This window comes from Triturus cristatus, chromosome 11 (assembly GCF_964204655.1).
Source record: "Triturus cristatus chromosome 11, aTriCri1.1, whole genome shotgun sequence".
Lineage (NCBI taxonomy): Eukaryota > Metazoa > Chordata > Amphibia > Caudata > Salamandridae > Triturus > Triturus cristatus.
In genome coordinates, this window is record NC_140594.1 from 565,222,593 (window position 1) to 565,245,851 (window position 23,259).

Here is a 23,259-nt window from a genome sequence, read left to right on the forward strand (position 1 = left end):
TGCAGAACAAAGTGAAGAGTCAACATGGCACACATCCCTGTATGCCATGCCCACAACACACACTGCTCTGGCATACCTCAGTCACCCCTCTAGCTGGGTGCCCTATGCCAGAGGTGTGGGCACAGGTGCATGAGCCCTGTGCCCCTACAGTACCCAGGTCCATTCCTGGGAACTGTAAGTGCAGTGCTGCCATTAAGAGTATATGGTGCTGGGAGGTCGTCAAAACGAACTCCACAGCACCATGATGACTACACTGAAGACTAAGAAGTTTGGTATCAAACTTCTCAGCACAGTAAACCCACACTGATGCCAGTGTGGGATTTACTGTAATATGCACGACAGAGGGCATCTTAGAGATGCCCCCTGAGCCTAACCTACAATCCACGTCTTGTCTGAGGGGCTGCCTAGGCTGCCACACAGCAGACAGGTTGCTGGACCCCTGGGTAGAGAGCCATCTGCTCTCCTGGGCCTGCAACAATGCACATCCTGGGTGAGGTGCGAAGTCTCCTCCCCAGGATGTGCAGGGGAAGCTTCAAAGGCATTCCGCCTTTGTGAGCTGCTCCAGGCCACTTGCTGTACCCAGCAACTGGCCCCTACCGGTTCTCAACCCCCTCACTGGCGGAAACCCCAAGGAAGGACAGGGAGTGTGCCAGCCTCTTCCAATCCCACCCCTCAGGTGGGGGAGGCGAGGTGAAGCACGTCCCCGGGCTCTTGCCATCTTGAAGATGGGGAGCCCTGCCCAATCAGGACTTGGCCACTGCCCCCCTCCCACAGGAGAGTGGCAGGATAGGGGGTGTACCCACCCCAGGGCAGGGACCTTTACCTACCTGTAACACCCATAAATTTAGTATTTAGGGGCACCCTGAACCTTCCTTCCTCAGATCCCGATTCGAAAACAAGCAAGAAGATCAAGAAACCAGAAGACCCACCACGCAGCTGCTAACAAAAGGACAACATCAACTGACTTGGTCCCAGCCCTACCGGCCTGTTGATCCTTGAACCTGCTCCTGTGGAACTCCGGCGCCTTCAGTGGTCAGCAACCTCAAAAACCCCGGAGGACCTGACCACCTTGAGACTCTACCAAGACTCGGACTCCCATGAGCAGTGGCTCTGCTCAAAGCAAGTTTCTAACCCCTGGCATCAGCCCGGAACCGCGAACCCTGCACACTCTGTATGACGTCACCGGAGCCATAAGAGAGCCACGTCGGCGTGATGACGTCAGTTCCCTTTTTTCCGTGCCGATGACGCGTATCGGTTTTCCAGCACTCTCCTGCTACTTTGTAGTCTTGTAGTGGTTATTGTTTCTGGATTCACCATGTCTTCGACGAGGAAGTCTGGTTTCAAACCTTGTAGGGAATGTTGAGGCCACTTGTCAATGACTGACCCCCATGAGGATTGTTTGTGGTGTCTTTCTTCTGACCACGACGTGGAGGACTTTTCCAGCTGCAGAAGAATGAACCCCAAGGCCCCGAAGGAGAGAGAGGCCAAACTCTTCATGGCCAAAGCAAAGAAGGAAAGAAGAGGTAGGAAGAAGCAGAAATCGAGGCCGGAGTTGTCGACTTCGCACTCTTCGAAGTCGAAGAAACACAAGAAGAGGAAGCATAGCTCTCTGCGCCGGTCTTCGAGGAGTAAGACTTCGAGATCGCCGTTGCCTCGATGTCAAAGTAAGGATGTTGCATCTCCTTCTCCATCTCCTAGGTCTCCAGAGAGGTCGCCTTCGCCGAAGCGGTCTCCGGCGCAGTCTCCGGCGCAGTCACCGGCACCAGTGGAGTCTTCTGCTTCTGACGCTGAGCAGGAACAAGAGAAAGAGCTTTCTCCAGTACCAGCTGATCCTGCGGCGCCTGGTGAGGACACTTCGGCTCCGGTTCCGGGTACTCCTCGACCGGATTCGGAATCAATCCCTTATCCGCAGTTCCCGGCGCCAGGTGCGGATTCAACGCATTTCCTTAATGCGATGTATGGGATTTTTCATCGGGCTGCCTTACCATCCGGCGCACCATCTGGTCCTGTGGGTCTTATGGCATACACCTTGGGAGTGCCGCAGCATTCTGCTCAGGCCCCGTTTATGCCCTTTTTGCCGATGGCTCCTTCGTGGCAGTTTCCGGCACCGTCTGGTGATCCATCTCGACTTCGGCTTGAGCGGCCTTCTTCGGAGCCTTCCTCGACGCCGTTGCCGACACCTTCGGCTCCACGCCCGGCGCCTCCGACTCCGGCGCCGCCGACTCCACGTTTGGTTTCACCGACTCCGCGTACGGCGCAGCCGACGCCGGTTCCTCGGATCCGTTCAAGGAGAGAGGCCCAGAGAGTCTTGGTAGAGGAGCGTTTTAGGGAGGAAGTGAAAGAAGGTTAGGTGGACGCATCTTCTGATGAATTGAAGGCATTCAGGATGCTAGTGGTCTTGATACCACTCCGGAGTGGGAGCATTCTTCGACTAGGTCTTCGCCACCACAAGAATTGGCCCCCTATCATTCAGTTATCAAGAAGGACGCAGAGTTGCTGGACTTGCAGTTACCCTCTGCTGAATATAAGCCAAACCTCCTGACTGAAGTCCTGCATTAACCGACTTCGAATGTTGAACCCTTGTTGCCTTTTAATGAGGCTATCTTAGAGCCTGTAATGGATGTTTGGCGTAAGCCACTCTCTTCGCCTGCAGTCTCCAGACAGGTGGCAAGGCGGTATAGGGTGGCTCCGGGAGATCCAAGCTTGCTTTCTTCCCACCCTTCTCCAGAAAGCCTTGTGGTGCAAGCTTCATGTTCGAAAAATTCTTCAGGCGCCTTCCCTCAGACTCCTGCGGATAGGGATTCTAAAAAGACTGATCAAGCTGCCAGAAAGGTCTTTTCTTCAGGGAGCATGGCGCTTAAATCTACTAATGCCACTTGTTTACTAGGGCGCTATGTTCATGCACTGATGGACTCTATGAAATTATTAGCCCTTAAGCTGCCAGAAGGAGAGAGAGCTTCTTTTATGGAGGTGGTCACTGACACTCAGGCTGCTGCAAGGCAGGTAATTCAGTCGGGACTGGACACTGCTGATTCTGTGGCAAGGATAATGGGGTCTTAGATAGCCACTAGGAGGCAAGCGTGGCTTTGTTCTTCTGGCTTCTCTACTGATGTTCAAGCCACTTTGGTAGACTTACCTTTTGATGGAGAAAAACTTTTTGGCGAGAAGGCTGATTCTGCCTTGCAAAGATCTAAAGATAGCAGGGTTACGGCGAAATCTTTGGGGCTACAGACTCCAGCTAAGGGATTTGGTCCTAGGAAATTTAGAGGCTTTGGGAGATCCTCTTTTCGTTCCGGCAACCTCAGTAGCAGCAGCAGCAACAGCAGCAGAATCCCCTTTATAGGTCGTATAGGGGAAGGCAAAGGGGACGAAGAGGTTCTGGCCTCCACCCATCTTCATCTTCTGCACCCAATGACGCTTCAGGGAACCTGCTCCTGCTAAATCCCGGCATCTTCCGTGGCCAGCAACCTCACAAACCCCGGAGGACCTGGCTACCTTGTGACCCTGAGCATCTGGGACTCCCACGAGCAGTGGCACTGCTCAAAGCAAGTAACTGACCCTGGGCATCAGCCAGGAACCGTGAACCCCGCACACTGCACCCGCCATGCCTGGCCTGTGCTGGAGTGGACCAAGACCACGAGGATGTCCCCCCGGCGACTGTGACACCTAATCCGGCACCCAAGGACCCACCTCGACGCTCCTGACGTCACCTGCAGCCTCAGAACCAGGGACCCCTCCAACCGCGATCAACAGAGGGTAAGATTTCCGGACACCAAAAGGCACCCCTGCACCCCCCTGTGCCCAACTCCTGGGTACCTACCTATCCTCCAACTACCCAACTTACCTCTCGAAGTGGTGGTCGCACCTGAATAATCTTTGTCCCGGAGCCTGCAGCCTTTGTTTGTTCTTGAGCTTCTCCGTTGCAATCCATTGAGCGCCCAACGGCTCAAAAGCACCCTGCACCTAGCCGCCCGAGTGCCCCTTGTTGTGCAACCTCTACTCCTACCTACTTCCCCATTTGCCCTGAGCAAGTGACCAGGAGCCCAGCTCCCACAGCCGCGTGGCTTGCTAGTCAGCAGCCACCAACCAAGGGCCCCCTGCCTCCCATAGGATAACATTGGGCCTAACTCACTCTGCACCCGGCTACCCCTGTGCCGCTGAGGGTGTAACCACTGCACTTACCTGATCCTGGGAGACTCCGGAGTCTATGCCCAGAACCTTAACTCTGCCAGTCGAGTACTTACCCAAAAGCTGATAACCCCATTTACCTGCTAAGTGAATTTCCTCCCGTAGGATAACATTGGTAATTTGATTAGAAAAGGTTTCTAATTTTCAACTTTTAAAATACCAAAATATTGCTTAAAAATCACAACAGTATCTAAAACGTATTTACTCACTTGTTTCCAAGAACCGTCCCAGGACTGAATCTAGGATCCAGTCCTGGAGTTAGAAAAGTAATCCTGAAAGTAATCAATTGCATTTAACTTAAAATTCCCATTGAGCTCAATGTATTATTGTGTTTTGAAATTGTGTTGCCTATTGCAACAAACTGCAACTATTGCATTCAAAAGTCAATTGCCTATTGCAGAGTGTTTAACTAAAGCATCTCATTCTGAGAAAGTATATTTTGATACCTATAAAATAAATCAACCATATATTTTTATATACAAAGCTTTGGCCTAGAGTTCAGTTCTTGAGTGTGTGAGACCATTTGCTGGCTGAGTGTGTACAACAAATGCTGTACACTGTCCTCTGATACTGCCTTACTTCTCGACCAAGCTACCACTTTAGAGAGTAAGGTTATATCTAACTTTAGCCTCTGCCATACCTCTGGGGACTGTGAACTCTGTGCACACTGTACCTATTTGGGAACAGTATATACAGAGCCACTTTCCTACAGTCTGCCCATAATGGAACGGAGAACACCCACGTGTTTACTGATGGCAACGCCTCTAATATACACCTTGAATGCCTCCCAAACTGTAGAGAAGTGTTCAACCGAGTCAGTGTTAATATAAAAGAAGTCGGTGGTGGCTGTGGCAAGCTTAGCTTTAAATACATAGTCTAGTAATGAATACGGGGGGGGACTCTCCATGTGAACAGGGCAACCCTGCATGGGGAGATTTCCACCTCTAAGATAATTGGAGCGGGATCTGAGAATGTGCAAGGAATCACTGTGCACTCACGTACACGCGGTAGTAGTGACCCTGACATAAGCATGTAATCAATTCTAGTGTGTATATCATGAGGGGCGGAGTAGTGCGTAAACCCACCCGCCTCTGAATGCGTAGCCCTCCAGACATCGACCATACCCAACTGCGCTATGTCTCACATGGTTTTTGCAGCGGCCGAGGAACGCCTAGCCCGGCCCCCGGACCTGTCCAAAAGTGGGTTTAAAACACAATTTAGATCGCCTCCCCATAATTGCAGTAACGTCGAGTGGTATTTTGTGTGAGTTAGTAAGGTCTTATGAAACTGAGGATCATCCTAGTTCGGCCCGTATATATTTACACCCTGCAGGTCCAACACTTTCCCATGGCACCTAGAGGTGGCGTACCTGCCTTTGATATCTACCTTATGCTCAAACAGAGGAATTCCTGATTCAGGATCAACCCAAGTTAACACCCCTGTCTAGCGTGTGAGGAGAATCCTGCCGCTTGGAATGAGCCTTGAGGCCTCCTTTTATTGAGCATGGTATTATTAGGGGCTAGATGTCTCCTGGAGTAAGGCGACATCTACTTCATGACGTTGTAGGTAGTCCAATATTTTGCATAGTTTTCTAAAGTCATTCAACCCTCTGACATTCCAAGTTATAAACCAGACTTTGCCCAGTTGACTACGCACTGTGTCCCCTAGCATTTATTGCATCTACTATGCCCTATCGCGTGCAAATCACATTTTAAGCTCTCTGTTGCTGTCATCGTGCCATCTTTGTGTACATAAGCTGTGAATATGAAACAAATACCCTTCCCACCCCCTCCCACGCAATGCACTACCCAACTATACATATGCAAGCATTCCCCCTCCACCCCCCATCGCAATACTTAACATTCCTTATAACCATGAAAGTTACACAAAAAACAGTAATGGCATTATGCCAATCGGGAGGTAACACGCGGGGCGGATGTTACCGGCCATTACAACTGATAGCCAACGTAGCCCCCACCGCCTGGCATGGAGTGGTTTATCACTTTGGGAGAAGTCTGCCCGTCCACCTTGGCCCATACTTAACTTAAGTCCAGAAGAATAGTCCTGTAAATCGGCGAAGTGTACCTATTATGTGAATGTTTCTCCAAAAGCATTACAATAATGTGTTCGAGGCTCATGCCTCAAATCTGACAGCTGGCATTTTCTACTTTTTTACTGTGAAAATTGATAAAATCTAAAGTACTTACCTGATTACGATAATCTTGATGTCTACAATTATATACAAATTTTATTTTTCTAAATTGGTCTCAAGTTTCTTCTTGAGTGAGTCTCATGTCTAGACTCTGTGTGTACAACAAATGTTTACACACAGAGTCCCTCTGAAAGCCTAAACTGTTTTCCCTCACTACCACAAAAGAGAGCATTTGGGATTATTAATTTAAGCACTGTAAGTCAATAAGAGTCGTCCGGACTTTCTAAATAGTGTACCTCATTTTGGTATACTAAATAAAAAGCCAGTTTTCTACGGTAAGCTCATTAGCTACATATTTATATTGGTTATCAAACTAATTTGGAAATGTGAGCCTGTGTTCCTTAGAGGAAATTCTGGTTACAACTATAAACAACTCTCAGTATACTTCAGTTTCTATCGTATCATAGGTTTGGTGCCGTGTATCAGTCTTATTTAAATTGAGGGGTAACACCCAATATACCCTTGAGGGCTTGGGCAGATAGAATGTAATAGTAGAAGGCCAACAAGGGATTTTGTTTTAGCAAAATTCAATTCAATTATACTGTACAGAGTAACCATTACATAAGTACTAGAGGGAAATTCGATCAGACGTAATTCAATTGAATACAGTAAATGATATAAAGCAAACACACACGGGGTATTTTTTCAAGTGAAAGAATCACTGATTTTTATCTAGAAACAATTAATAAAAAGGAGTACACAAAACAAATGAATGTATAATGTAACATGAAGGGAAAGAAAGCTCAATATTATCCACAAATCATGACATTACAAAAAATCCAATCCAGTCACTATAACAGAGATATATCTCGTGTTTAGAGAACAATCAGCTGTGCAGCTATGCTGTGGAAATGGAAAATATAGTCGACGTTTCGGTCTGTTGAGGCGTCAGTCGGTCAGACCATCTTCAGGACAGATGAACAATACAAAAAGACTCTCGTAGTTTGTTGTAGTATTTTAGAGGAGTAATCACTTCCTCATTAGGCATAGATTGTGCTTCATCCGATCTTATTTGGATAAGTGTATACCATGCGAGGCCTGTAGCAGGACAACAATGGGCCTCAGAATGTTGACTATTCTGGTATTGTATGATTCAGAAGGCCAGATGGTCCTTCGTTGATAGATTTTTCACTCAAGGAAATGATTTTAATCCCACAGAGCCGAGGAAAAGTCAGAGTACCATCCGTCGATAGGAACTCGATCGAGTTCCTGTATTGTTCATCTGTCCTGAAGATGGTCTGACCGACTGACGCCTCAACAGACCGAAACGTCGACTATATTTTCCATTTCCACAGCATAGCTGCACAGCTGATTGTTCTCTAAACACGAGATATATCTCTGTTATAGTGACTGGATTGGATTTTTTGTAATGTCATGATTTGTGGATAATATTGAGCTTTCTTTCCCTTCATGTTACATTATACATTCATTTGTTTTGTGTACTCCTTTTTATTAATTGTTTCTAGATAAAAATCAGTGATTCTTTCACTTGAAAAAATACCCCGTGTGTGTTTGCTTTATATCATTTACTGTATTCAATTGAATTACGTCTGATCGAATTTCCCTCTAGTACTTATGTAATGGTTACTCTGTACATTATAATTGAATTGAATTTTGCTAAAACAAAATCCCTTGTTGGCCTTCTACTATTACAGTGTATCAGTCTTAGCATTTACAGAAAACTACTTTTACATGTGGGATTTTGAAATGATGGGGGAAGGGTGTGGTCAGTCTCGCCCCACTGAATTTTCTTGAACACCAACAGGCTGCTCTACCTCTCCTCAGCTCCTCTTTTTAAGATTTATTATTCTGCCTAAATACTATTTTGGCCTTCTGTTTCCCTTCCCTTGATTACTGCTCAGATATTGTGCTTCTAGCACAACTGCGCCCCATCTTTCCATAAAAGTTTGTCGTTTTCTGCTGAATTATGGTAATTCTAGAGCCATAAATTAAAGTTTGAAATTAAAACATTGAAATATTTTTCCTTTTAATATTTAATTTTATATTTATAAATACGCCCCCTTCAGCACAATTACTCATGCAAACTCTGCCTCTACAGGAACTTCCTTAATGAACAGTCTGCATTCAAGGCACAAGAAATCTTGGGTTTTACCACAAGTAATTTCTATTGATTGATATACTTTATTTACATTTGTAAACGCGTCCGTGCATTTTTTTTTTGTTTAACAAAATGGATAATGTTTTTAATTTTAATTGCAAACCTCTCTAGATTAATTTGTTTTCTCTACTAAAATACCTTCAAATTATTTTCTTCTTCAATCGAAAATTTGCCCGTTCTTTTCTCCACATGTCTCAATATTACTTACAAAACACACATTTTAATTATTTGGAAAGGTCATCCTTTACAGTCTGTACTCCAAGAGAGAAAAGGATCTTTACCTCTTGATCTCACAGTATCAGTGTTTCTTCAACTATTTCAGAAACTTTTACTACAAGCAATGGAGCCTGGCAACAAATGCTTGACTGAAGAAGAGAGTAACAGAAACCGACACAGCGAATGCCTAAAGTACTGGTATGACAGTGAGATGGAGTTTGGATATGCTTCACCATGGCTAGAGAAATTCCCAAATATAAATAGGTGCCAAGCAAGGTAAAGTTGTATTGCTGTGATTATTTTATTTTCCCCTCCCAACTTTTTTTTTACTGTCATACTTTTTACGAGTGCGCTTACAAAAAATCTAAATGCTGAGAGATTTCATGCAGACTTGCACTTATTCAGAAAAACGCTTGCTGCTGAATTGTCTATTTTCCTTATCCTTACCAATTTAGAATCCACAGTTTTTTTCTTCTGCAAATGGATGAGCGTTTTACACTCTCACATTCCCCTCTACCATCAAAAAGCAGTTCCTAAAATGGGACAAGGAGTTATCAGTGCACATTACTCCTACTTTATTGTCCTGGAAGAGCCTTTAATGTTACCCTGCGCAAACAAATGATGGATGGAATGCTGAATAAATCATACATTCACCCCCAGTCAAGAGATCTATGTTAAATCCATCATTATTTTGCTCACCATGCCACCCCATTTTAGACCCAGCCATATGCAAATCAGTCTCGACTCTGTGCTTCATGGGAACAGTCCAGACCGAACTGCCAAGCCAGGTCCTCCATGGAACTGGAAACAAGCATCCTGGGACCGATTTCAGGGCATCACCCTTCATCAGCCAGGCTAGCTTGAATCCAGTGGCACAGTGAGCAAGGGACCCACGTCTCGGCATACTCATCCCACTTAGGGTGAAAAGTGCTACGCAAGCAAAGAGACCTGGGCGCAGGGTCAAGACTGATTTGCATATGGCTGGGTCCAAACTGGAATGGCATGGTGAGCAAAAAAACGATGGATTTAGGCCCAGATCTCTTTACTCGGGTGAGTGTATGACATTGTTCTGCATTCTGTCCATCAATTGTTCTTTTTGCATTTGTCACCCAGTGTGGGACGAGTATGCCCAGACGTGGGTCCCGAGCTCTCCATGCCACTGGAGTCAAGCTATCCTGGCTGATGAGGGCTGAAAGCCCGAAACCGGTCCTAGGATGCTTGTTTACAGTCCAGGGAGGACCTGACCTGGCAGTTCGGGCTGGACTGTTCCCATTGGGTGCAGGGTCAAGACTGATTTGCATATGGCTGGGTCCAAACTCGAATGGCATCATGAGCAAAAAAACGATGGATTTAGGCCCAGATCTCTCTGTACTGGGTGAATGTATGACATTGTTCTGCATTCTGTCCATCAGTGGTTCTTTTTGCATTTAATGTTACCCTGGCACACACTGCTCTGTCGTGCTTACCATTTTCCTTACAATTTTTTTCTTCTCAGTGTAGCATTGGTAAATTTTGCAGAAGTCATGACAATTAGTTGATTGTACGATGCAGTAAAACAATAAAGTTCTTCTCTGGGGGTGTTGGAGAATCTCAGAACATTTTGATTTTGAGAATTTGTCATCAAAGTATAAGCATATTACTGTCATCAATTTTTTAGAAGTAGCCCACAGTAAAAATCTTGTTTACTACTTTTTTCCCTTAATTTTACAAAGCTGTTTGAATAAAATGTGTGCTTATCACCTGCCATGTAGTGTTGTACTTGGACTTTTGCAACTTGTTTTTCTTCAAAGAAAGGTTTTCGTTTGACGAAATGCCTTGTACTCCTTCTTAAGTGGGCAGTGCGCATGGACACGTCACTTCTGGCATGGACAATGAGGCCACCTGCCATTGCGCAGGTGTAATGCTCCCGAAAAAAAATCTGCATCCATTCTAACGCCTTGGAATAATTCAATGTATGGAATCCTCAGCTAGATAGTCTCTACCAGATAAGGCGTCAGAGAAGGTAAAGAACTTGTTTGTCTCTCTCCAGAGCACGATGATACCCACTGCAACTCCTACTCGGCCTTCTGGAGCAAGAGGACCCTTTGGCAGCAGAGAGGCATCCATTGGGTCCACAACAAAATGTACCTCTTGTCTCAGACTCTGGACGTCATCGGTGTAGGCAGACCCACTCAGCACCCACAAGGAGAAATGTGATGAGCCTTCTGGCTCATCAGCCCATCCCAGAGATCATCAGCTCCGATTCCTCTGAGCCGGAAGAGTTCAGGGGGCCTCCTTAGAACCTCTTTCTTCTTGCCCTTAGCAGTTTCTTTCTTGGAAGGTCGCTTTAGTAGTCATAGCATCCTTTAGGCGTATTAGTGAGCTGCAGGCCCCCCACACTATAAGAAACTTTTTTCCAAGGTCACGACGACAGGGTTGCTTTTAGAGGCAACTTCAAATCTCCACCCCCCCCCCCCTCCCCCCCCCCCCCATGCCACCTTAACCAAATATTTGAGCTCCCTGTCTTCTTACTACAGTCTCACTCGGTAGCAGAGAGAGGAGGACTTCACACAGTTTACATCAACTGTGTTCTCATGTATTATTTAGACTGGACCAAGTCCTTCGGTAAAACACAACCGCTCGTTGTTGCCTTAGTGCAGCATCATAAAGTTTGCCCAATATCTAAGCCAAGTGTAGCCAGGTGGATTGTTAATTGCGTTCTGGCTGGTTACCTCGGCACCAAATGGACCCTACCTGCAAATAGTGCCACTATGGTTTTTCTTGGAAATATATGCCCATAACAGTATCTGCAAAACTACAGCACTCCATGCGTCAAACAGATGCTTACAGGGTAAGTAACATAATCCTTATGTAGGCCATCCGAGGAGGAACTGTAATCTATATTTTCTGAATAATTGCACAAAACAAATTGTGCCCATCATGATATTTCTGGGTGCTAATTTTCCTTTGACTACCTATGCGTAACATTATGTGGTCTTTTCTTTTTGACCATTTGATAAATCATTCATTTGCTTTGGTTTCTTTTTAGGTTTCAAACCATTTCACTTGATGCTTGGCATGTGGATATGAGCCACAATAAAATTACAAAAGTTGACAAGAATGCGTTATACTTTTGTGGGTTTCCTACTTTAAAACACATCAAGCATAAGGTAAGTGATGCCTAAAATGCAGTGCTTTGTCATCCATTAATATGTAGAATTCTGTTGAATACTTCTATTTGCAGTTTGTCACCTTTATAATTCTTCCCGCGTCAGTTTGGATCTGAATATTCTTCCAGCCATCACTCCTGTGTGCTGTCAGGTGGTGTCGTGTGGCTCTGAGGCAATCTCATACCCACCAGAAGTGAAAGAGTGGGGTGCATATAGGTGCCATCCCTGCGTGCTGATGTCAGTCCTTTCTCTCCACACCGTTTACATAGGTCTGATGTGCACAAATTGTTGATTCATCAACTACAATTGTTTTTTGTTTCAGACAGTGTGATGGGGACAGTGTCTCCTTGGAAGACCACATGATTCAAGCCGTGCTGTGATTTCATGAAGCATATGTCTGTTACAGACCCACATGAGCTGTGCCCTTGGTGCTTTGGCTCCTTCACTAGGTTGTATGAGAAATGTGACCTCCTACACAAAGATAATCAGACAGTGGTAGTAGAAACTCAAGTCACAGAGCTTGAGAATAGGTTATGTTTTTAACAGTGTTCTCAATCCTACTGTAAATCACAGGGCTACTTCCAGTTAGGGGTGCGGTCTAGTGTGAAGTCCTTTTCTTGCTTGTAGTCTTTAGGTAAGTGAAAATTGTAAATGTGCCTTAAGCACAAGAACGACAATTAGGGGTCAACCCCAGCCAGCCACTTAAAATCGGAGGAAAAGTAACGAAGGTGACACTCAAAGGGCTTCTAGCTTCAAGTAGTTTTATAATCGTTACACTGCTAAATGACTTTACCTAGACCTACATAAGGCTAAGGGGTTAGACACACCCCCTATGACTGAGCTGGACCGAAGACCTGGTTCAACATCAGAAGAAAGCTCCTCCTTTGCAGTGGTAGTTCTCAGTGTGGCAGAGACACTAGAATTAAAACTGCCATAGTTGAAACCAAAGCCAATTTGCTAACTAGTTGTCCACAAAGACCTCTCCTGCCCAATGTGTCAGGATGCAGCAAGATATTATTGCTCACTAGACTGGACACAACCAATTGCAATAAACTGTTCTATCAGTACCAGCTTGTGCTTAGATGGCATGCTTGGATGCGGAGAACTGGACATCCAGGCTTTCCTCATGGATGTGTCCTTTAACAGATATAGACTTTTCATTTGCCTCTCCATTTTAGTCATTTAAAGATAGCTGTGTCAAAGCACAATCCTAGGGGTCATTATCAGCAGGCCTCTAATTCCAACAGCAGGACAGAATATTTAGGGGCCTGGCTTACTGGCAAAGTCAACAGTCTCAGCCAGTGTAGCTGCCTTGCAGCCTTTTTGAGGCAGAGAACCTGGAGCTGGTCAATCCTGTTAATTCCAGCAGGGGCAGAATTCATCAACTTCCTCTTCCTCCTGCTGCTGCAGTGGTACCCAAGCCATTTTGATTTGCTTTAGCAGATCTACAGTGAGGTGGAAGGGGGCAGGATCTGACATGGTCTCCCCAGCTTGAAATAAGTCACATCAGACAGGTGAGTTTTGCTGATTGTTCATTGGACTACGCGCTACCTTTCATTTCTTTCCTTCCTTATATTCTCTTCACCCCATGTCAGGCCATGCCTCTGTCTTCATATTCAGGAAGTCAGCCTTCTGCAGGCTGAGGGTGCCATTGAATGAATAAAGCCTTAAAGAGAGACGAGGGGTGGTACCTGCACTACTTCCTTGTGCTGACCAAGAACGGAAACCTCAAGCTCATAGTGGACCTCCTCCCAACGAAGTTCAAAATGCCCACTTTGGCTTAGATCCTCTCTTCTCTGTAACCTGTAGACTGGAAGGTGTCCTTGGACTGGCAGGCCATGTATTTTCATATACCATCCTGTAGTCCAAGACTCCACCTGCGGTTCACTGTGGGTGTTGGACATTTCCAGTTTGCAGTACTGTCCTTTGGCCTTACCTCGGCTCCTCGGGTGATTGCAGAAGTGATGGTGGTCACAGCTCATCTTCGGAGGTTGCAATGACATGTATTTCCATACCTAGATGACTGATTGCTCAAGGTGTGCGCCACAGTCCCTCTCAGACCACCTCCAGACAACTACCTCTCTCTTGACCTCCATGGGTTTTTCCACCAGCATGTCAAAGTTTTACATGTGTCTTACACAGGAACTTCCTTTTCGCATTGTCTATCCTAGATACAGTGGTGCTCAAGACATTTCCACCACCGCAGGCTTTCAAGATATGGTTGTGATATTTCAGGCTCAGTCCTGGGTTTTGGTGAGGATGATTCCTATGCTTCTTGGGCGCATAGCCTTGTACATTGTTCTTGTCCTGTACGCCAGGTGGCATATGCGGGCCTTGCAGTGAACCTCAGATTTCAGTGGTCCCCGAATTGTGTCTCCCAGTCCATCCCGATCTCTCAGGAGACTGCTCAGGATCCTATGTGATGAGAGACAAACTTCAACCTGACCTGCAGCTGTTCACTCTCCCTTCCCCCATCCAGACTCCACATTTGTGACAGATGTCAATGCCGGGGTGAGAGGTATCATCTGGGCGAGGTGGCGAAGAGAGGCCATCCAGAAGAACTTTTGTGTTCTAGATTTCCCTCCAGAAGAGCTATTGGAAGAGTTATTCCATCTCCGATAGGACACAGACCTCCAATACTTAGTCCCACCACTACCCCTTCATCCTAGAGTCCTGAAGAAAATCAGAACAGACTGTTCCCCAGACATCTCTATAGCCTGGGATTAGGCCAGGAGGTTGTGTTTACCAGATCTTTTGAGCCTGAACATTTGCAGTGATCTCTTCGTTTGGAGGATGCTCCTACACTTTAATCTCCACAGCCTAGCCCTCATGCATGAAAATTGAGGACCAGCAGCTGAGTTCCCCTGATTTGTCGCCTAGGGTTGTGAATGTCATCCTTGCAGCCAAATATCTTTCAATTAAATCCATTTATGCTGAATGCTGGGAGATTTTTGTGGTCTGGTGTTAGACCAATCATCATTATTCTCTGCAGGCCAGACTTAATGACATTTTGTTGTTTGTTTTGTCATACATAATGCACCCATACACGCCTTGCAGTGGGCGCAGATTTGGGTGACATGTCATTTTACCTTTTTTATGTTTGGCAGATAAGCCACCCCTTTTCAAGTCACTTGTTTTGATGTGCTTTCTGAAATATCTGACTTGTTTCCTCCGAAGCATTTTGTTATGCTCAGTGAGACTCCAGCTTGATCCTAATCGCTCATTGCAATCACTTCTCAATGCTGCTTGGGTGAACAGCAGGTGCAGTTGATACAACCACCGTACCATTTTCTTCCCAGACAAATTTGTGCTTTGGACACGGGCTGCCTTCCTGGCTAACCAGGTGTAGCTCTTTCATGGCGATCAGTGAACTGCTAGCCTACTTTGCCCCTCCACACCTTTAAAGAGGAGGAGAGTCTTTATTGACTTGGCTCTAAAATATCGACAGTACAAGGAACCACAGCATGGACGACCAGCTATTTGTTGGTTTTTCTGGGACCTGAAAAGACTGAGTGGTGCAGAAGAGAACACTGTTGAGGTGGATAGTCCTTTTGTATAAAAATGTTATGCTTTGGCCAGAAATGCAACTCATGCAGGCCTTCAGACTCTTTCTACTGAGAACAATGCTACAACAACTGCACTGTTAACGGCAGTGCATCTCCTGTACATCTGCCAGGCTTTGATATGGGCGTTGGTGCACATACTCTTGAAGTTCTACTGCCTGGTCTGCAAAGAGGGGCTTTTAGTCCGCTCGGTCCTGCAAGAGTACCTGGTTTGACTACACTTCTCAGACACTCACCTTTGGGTGGTATCAATTCAAAAGGGGAGGAATCTGCAGTTATGAGTATCCACCAGAAGAACTACTTCCCTTCGGTAACGCTATTTCTGGTGGCTACTCTATTTAACCACAGCTTTCTCACTCCCATCCTCCTCCCAGTTCTGTAGAATGGACATCTGCAGAGCATTAAAAGGCCTGAAGTTAGATTTTGCCACACATCACCAACAATTTGTTTTCAGTGATCCACGTCTAAGGGTGTGAAAGGAGAAGGATTAAAAACGGATGGCAGCATGCAAAGGTGGCCTCTATATGTGGCTTTACTCCATCACTTCTGGCATGTTATGGGGTTCGTTCATCTGTCTTTGTTTCATGGAAAAAGGTTTTATCCATTTACAGATTTTAACTGTGTGTTTAAGATTCAGGTAATGCTGCTATTTTATGTTTTATGCCACAAGGTATTGCACTTAGTTGTTCAAACTGGGATTCCAGTGATCGAGGTAAACAAGCAATTAACATATTGGTAGTTTAAGTTTGCAATTTACTGTCAGACAAAATGACCAAAATGTAAAAATATAACCCTATTTGAATAAACCTATGTTCGAGGCATATGAGCTGCAGATTATACACTGTGCATAGGTCGCCATCTGGTGTTGGGCCCGGATGTTTGCAGTTTGTTTTTCTTGTTGGACAGTCTTTGGAAGTCACGAGTTTGGTGACTCCTCCTTCGGTCCGTACTGCGCATGGGCTTCGGCTCCATCCTCCGATTGTTTTTTTCCGCCATCGGGCTCGGATGTAATACTTCGTCCTCCGGCTTCGAACCTTTCCAGTTCGACCTTCGACGAAAAATCCTCGTTCATCGAGATTCTTCAGACAAAATCATCGTCTTTATCTCTCTCTTCCGCACTTCTTCGATTCCTGGCATCGGCGGCGGCCTCCGGGCCTATCTCGACTCCGTTCTCGGCCGATGGAAAGGACTCCCTTTAAGAAGTGCCCTAAATGTGGGTCTAAATTTCCCCACACCGATTTACATCAGGTGTGCAACCTCTGCCTCTCTCCCGAACACGAGGCCCGAGACTGTCCGGCCTGCAAGTCTTTTCGATCAAAAAAGACTATTCGGGATCGAAGAGCTAGACGCACCATGGCGCACTCCTCGACCTCGGCTCCACCCGACATCTTCGGAGAAGACATCGAAGCTTCGGGACAGCAGCACACCGAACAAGAAGACGGCCTCGTCAGCGCTTCCGAGGCCGACGACTCCGACGTGGAGGACATCACACCGGCGCAGAGGGTCGTGAGTACTCCACCCCCTCCCACTCCCGCGCCCACACCGAAAAAGACTCCGGTTACACCTTCGCCTCTGGGCCTAGGCAAAACCAAACCTACCGCTTCCATCACCCCACCTTCGGGCCCGGTGAAGAAGCATCATAAGTCTTCCGGCGGCTCGGGCTCGAGCCAGCCTACTAGCGGTGCCGAAAAACACCCTTCGGCACCGAAGAAAACCACACCAAGCTCCGTTCCGAAGCCATCGGTGTCGAAACCTGGTCTCTCGGTGCCGACCAAACATAAATCCCTCGGCGCCGAAACTCCGGTGCCGAAACCCGCCTCGGCACCGAACCAAAAATCGGAGGCCCCGAAAAAGCATGGTACAGATAAACCAAAGAAGCCGTCGGCCCCGAAAACATCGGCGCCAACAGATCAATCGGTGCCGGAGGAACTATTCACGCCAGATCCTCTACAAAAGACTTTAACAAAGGATCCAAAGACTGGACAATTGACTTTGTCTTCAAAGAAAAGACATTTAGACAAACCAGCTCCTCCTCCACCGTCAAAACGGAAGGACTCTGCCACATCCCCTTTCAGAGTGCCTTCTCCACCTCCTCCACCTTCTCCACCTCCGCCCCCTCCACCTTCTCCACCCTTGCCTCATCGCTCTCGAACCCTGTCTCCAGACCCTGATGACCAAGGGGACCCATACTATGATCCAACTGATGCCCCACAAGACCTCACCATTCCGGGAGCACCAGACCCATGGGAGGATTATCATAATCCAGATGTCCCAGATGTACCTCAGGATGATCTTTATCCATCCAGGCCATCCCCACCAGAGGACTCCTTGGGGTTCCACCACTTGTTACAACGGGCGGCACATTATCATGGGGTGGAGTTACACACCGATCCAGTTGAGGAAGACTTCCTACTTGATACCTTTGACATTGCAGATAAATCTACTGCCATACTACCCATGCTTAAAGGGGTGACCAAACATGCGGCAGAGGTTTTCAAAGACCCAGTCAGGGCTAGGGTCTTAAACCCCAGAATAGAGAAAAAATATAAGGCCGCCCCCACAGATCCTGCCTATATTAAAGGACCTGCACCCTTAGACTCATTAGTGGTATCCACAGCTAGGAAGCGGTCCAATTCTCATTTATCTGGTGAAGCTCCACCACCCGATAAGGAGTCCAAGCTCCTAGACGCGTCAGGCAAACGCACTGCCTCGCAAGCTGCCAATATGTGGCGCATAGCCAACACGCAAGCGCTGTTGGCAAGGTACGACAGAGCGCACTATGATGAGCTGGAGACTATCATGCAACATCTCCCAGAAAAATACAAAAATAGGGCTCATGAACTAATACAAGAGGGAAAGACCATTACCAACACCTCTATTAAATGTGCTCTTGACGCAGCAGACACAGCTTCCAGGGCTATAAACACCAGTGTTCTGCTTCGCCGTCACGCCTGGCTCAGAATCTCAGGTTTTAAACCAAAGGTGCAGGCATCCATACTAAACCACCCTTTTGACCAGCAACACCTATTTGGCCCAAAGGTAGACGAAGCCCTGGAAAAAATGAAAAAAGATACAGATACGGCGAAGTCTATAGGAGCACTACAATCCCACACTCCTAGACGCTCCTTTCGCCGCTCCTCCTTTCGAGGCACTGGAAGGGGCTACTCTGCAGATAGCGCCTCCACATCCTACAAGTCCCCTCCTCAGACTACCTTCACAAAGGGCTATCAAAGAGGTGGATATAGAGGAAACAATAATAAGGGCAGAGGCAAAACCAGCAACGCCCGTTCTGCCACACCACCCAACAGTGACTTTCCCCCGCTCCCCCCAGACCATTCCACTCCAGTCGGGGGCAGACTACAAAACTTCTTTCAAATCTGGGAGACCATAACATCAGACAAATGGGTGACACAAATTATTCGGTCAGGGTACTGTCTCGAATTAACATCCACCCCCCCCCCAAATATTCCACCAAGGCACCGTACAATGTCGCAAGAACATACCACATTGCTCAAACAAGAGGTAATATCCCTCCTGCAAAAACAGGCTATAGAGCAGGTCCCCATCAATCAACAAAATTTAGGGGTCTACTCTATGTACTTTCTGATACCAAAAAGAGACGAGACTCTACGACCCATTCTAGACCTCCGACCTCTAAATATATACATACACTCAGACCACTTTCACATGGTAACTCTCCAACAGGTTCTCCCACTCCTCTGCCAGAACGATCTTCTCACCACACTGGACTTGAAAGACGCATACTTTCATATTCCAATACACCCTCCTCACAGAAAGTACCTCAGATTTGTAGTGGACGGCCAACATTATCAGTTCAAGGTTCTTCCCTTCGGGGTCACAACCGCACCAAGAGTGTTCACCAAATGCCTAGCAGTAGTGGCGGCACACCTCAGAAGACAACACATTCACGTCTTCCCTTACCTAGACGACTGGCTAATAAAAGCCACGTCCTACAACCAATGTGTGCAACATACAAACACTACCATCCAACTACTTCACCAGCTAGGTTTCACGGTGAACCACCAAAAGTCCCAGCGGATACCGTCTCACACAAAGCAATACCTCGGTGCCACTATAGACACCTCAAAAGCCATAGCCTATCCCAATCCGGCCAGAATCGCAAGCATATAAGCCTTGCGGCAAAGATTCATTCCTCAGCACTCTCTCCCAGCAAGAGTGTTTATGAAGCTAATAGGGATGATGGCATCTTGCATTTTCATAGTGCCTCATGCAAGACTCCACATGCGTCCACTCCAAAAGTGCCTAGCACGCCAGTGGAACCAGGCCCAGGGGCAACTGACGGATCTGGTGTTGGTGGACGGTCGCACCCATCGCTCTCTGCAGTGGTGGAACACCACAAATCTTTCCAAAGGGCGACCGTTCCTGGACCCGGTTCCTCAGGTAATTCTAACAACGGACGCATCACTCTCCGGCTGGGGAGCGCATCTATTACACCTCACAGTGCAAGGTATATGGACGCCACAACAAAAGCTACTCCACATAAACCATCTGGAGTTATTGGCGATCTTTCTAACCCTCAAATCATTTCAGAAACAAATCTCAGCCAAAGCAGTCCTCATTCGCACAGACAATATGACTGCAATGTACTACATTCAAAAACAGGGGAGGACACACTCTCCACAGCTCTCTCGATTAGCACAGAGCATATGGAGATGGGCAATCCCGCAAAAAGTCTTTCTCCTGGCACAACACGTCCCAGGGATACAAAACACCATGGCAGATCTGCTCAGCAGACAAACACAGCAAATGCACGAATGGGAACTGCATCCACAAGTTCTTCACCCATTCTTTCACAAGTGGGGGCATCCTCAGATAGACCTCTCGCCACCCACGAAAACAAAAAATGCCCAAGCTTCGCCGCCAGATACCCACACCCATTGTCCAAAGGCAATGCGATATGGATGAACTGGTCAGGCAAATTTGCATACGCCTTTCCGCCTCTCCCGCTAATTCCATTAGTGGTAAGGAAGCTACAACAGCACTCCCTCACACTCATTCTAGTAGCTCCAACATGGGCCAGGCAGCCGTGGTACACCACACTACTACAGCTCTCAGTGGTGCCACACCAAAAATTACACCTGTCCCCATGCCTCCTAACTCAGAACCATGGAGAAATCAGGCACCCGGACCCAGCTCAGCTCAACCTTGCGATCTGGCTCCTGAAATCCTAGAATTTGGATACCTTAACCTTCCCCCTGACTGCATGAACATTATCAGGGAAGCCAGACGTCCTACCACTCGAGCATGCTATGCCGCAAAGTGGAAAAGATTTGTTATTTACTGTCGTAACAATACTATCAACCCTTTAGATGTGTCCATACAGCACATCATATGTTACCTGCTCCACCTACAAAGGTGTAACCTGGCATACACATCCATCCGTTTACACCTCGCAGCAATTGCTGCTTACCTGCAAAACAGACAGCATTTATCACTTTTCAGAGTGCCTGCTATTAAAGCTTTCATGGAAGGCCTTAAAAGGGTAATTCCACCCAGAGCACCACCCTCACCTGTGTGGAATCTAAATATAGTTCTTACAAGGCTGATGGGACCGCCTTTCAAGCCAATGCATAAATGTTAGCTACAGTTCCTTACTTGGAAAACAGCATTCCTCGTAGCTATCACTTCCCTTAGAAGGGTTAGTGAAATACAAGCGTTCACTACTCAAGAAGCTTTTCTACAAATACATCACAATAAGGTGATCCTTCGCACAAACCCAAAATTTCTGCCCAAGGTCATTTCCCCCTTCCACCTCAATCAATCGGTGGAATTACCGGTTTTTTTCTCACAACCTCAATCGGTTACAGAAAGGGCTCTACATACACTTGATGTTAAAAGGGCTTTACTTTACTATATACAAAGAACGCAATCTTTTAGAAAGACTAAACAGCTTTTTGTCTCGTTCTCTCTACCACATAAAGGCAACCCCATCTCAAAATCAGGGATAGCTAGGTGGATTGTAAAATGTATACAAATTTGCTATCACAAAGCAAAAAGAACATTATCTGTTCCACCTAAAGCCCACTCTACAAGAAAGATAGGGGCTTCTATGGCGTTTCTAGGCAACATACCCTTAGACGACATCTGCAAAGCAGCCACATGGTCAACACCGCACACCTTCACAAAACATTACTGTGTAGATGTGCACACCAAACAACAAGCTAGTGTGGGCCAGGCTGTACTAAAGACACTGTTTCAAACCACTGCAACGGATACCGGTGGTCGCCGCTAGGGTTGGGTACTGCTATATAATCTATGCACAGTGTATAATCTGCAGCTCATATGCCTCGAACGGAATATGCTACTTACCAGTATGCATCTGTTCTTGGCTTGTAGATCTGCAGATCTATACACGCCCACCCGCCTCCCCGACTACCTGTATCCGTTCCAGTCGATCTTATTTAGATACAACAGACATGGGTTTCTTTACTATTATCACTACGCTCCATCTTTTCCCTGCTGGCGAAAAACAATCTGAGGATGGAGCCGAAGCCCATGCGCAGTACGGACCGAAGGAGAAGTCACCAAACTCGTGACTTCCAAAGACTGTCCGACAAGAAAAACAAACTGCAAACATCCGGGCCCAACACCAGATGGCGACCTAAGTGAAAAAATGAGCCGAAGAGTCAGGAACAATGCCGAAGAGCCACAGGGGCGGGGGGAGGGGGGTCCTGTACCAGACAGCCTGAACCCACTGTCTGGTGGTTAGCTATCTGGTAAGTGGACGAAAGCCACTCCTCATGCGGGGGAGTGGGGAACCCCAGTGATGGAGGACACAGTTTTGATCGTAGCGAGTGCTGTGTGGAACAGCTGGCACTCATGCCGGAACAGAGCAAGAGAGTCTGCAAGATCATGGGCCTGGTCAGATGCGCCAAGACTGGCAGGGCCGTGCCCAATGAGCCACCAACCGCCCTCCAAAAGGGTTGGCCAGTGGGACAATCACAGATGATGTGTACAAGATCCCAGCATTCACTGTCATAGCGGCAGCAGCAGTTAGAATGAGACAGCAAACCCGCCTCCTGCAGTTTCGATGGGCCCAGTGCCACTCTTCTCTGTGGACGCCTGCTTGCACAATAACACCCTTCTGGGGCAATACTGGCCTACAACCTTGGCTGTTAAATCCTTACTGAGGCTGAACCTCTGGAGGGTTGCATAGAGGCGTCCCAGCATCCAAGGTGAGAGCAACTGCGTCTTCCGGCAAGTCCTTGGTGTACCATAGCGCATGCGTGGAGATGATTCCAGGATGAACACCTGGGGGTGACACACACCTGGGAGAGGTGGATCATCGTTGGAATCACTGCCCGAAGTTGAGCTACCAGGACCCTGGCCAGGATCTTAAAGCCCCCGTTGAGCAGGGATATGGGCGGGTAACTGCCACAGAGGAGGGTATCCTTTCCAGGCTTGGGGAGGACCATGATCATTGCCTTATTGGAGATTGAAAAAGGGACCCCATGTGGGGTGCCTCCCATAAGGCCTCGTAGAGCAAGTCCACCACCTCCTCTTCCGCCCATTTGTAGAACTCCGCCGAGAATTCTTCCTTCACTGGGGCCCTATGATATAGCAATTTTGAAATAACCTGCGCTATCCCTGTCTTGGTGATCTCTCTGATGGTCATCCCTGCCTAAGTCTTTAAGGGGCTTGTATATGCCATCAAAAAAGGTGTCCATGCAAGCAGGGTCTAACGCCACCTCGGGAGTGTACAGGGCCTGGTAAAGGGTCGCAAAATCATTGACAATGTCCTGTGGCCGGCTAAGATTGGTGCTATCCGTG

General features: G+C 47.0%; 1 protein-coding gene across 1 annotated transcript in view; it reads left to right on the top strand.

Moving 5' to 3' along the window:
• Positions 1–23,259, top strand: part of XRN1 (5'-3' exoribonuclease 1) — a 1,184,094-nt gene that overhangs the window by 249,239 nt on the left and 911,596 nt on the right. Inside the window, exons 16-17 of the mRNA XM_085633624.1 lie at positions 8,842–9,011; positions 11,764–11,884. Coding sequence (XP_085489750.1) covers positions 8,842–9,011; positions 11,764–11,884 — 291 coding nt within the window. The remainder of the gene's footprint in view (positions 1–8,841; positions 9,012–11,763; positions 11,885–23,259) is intronic.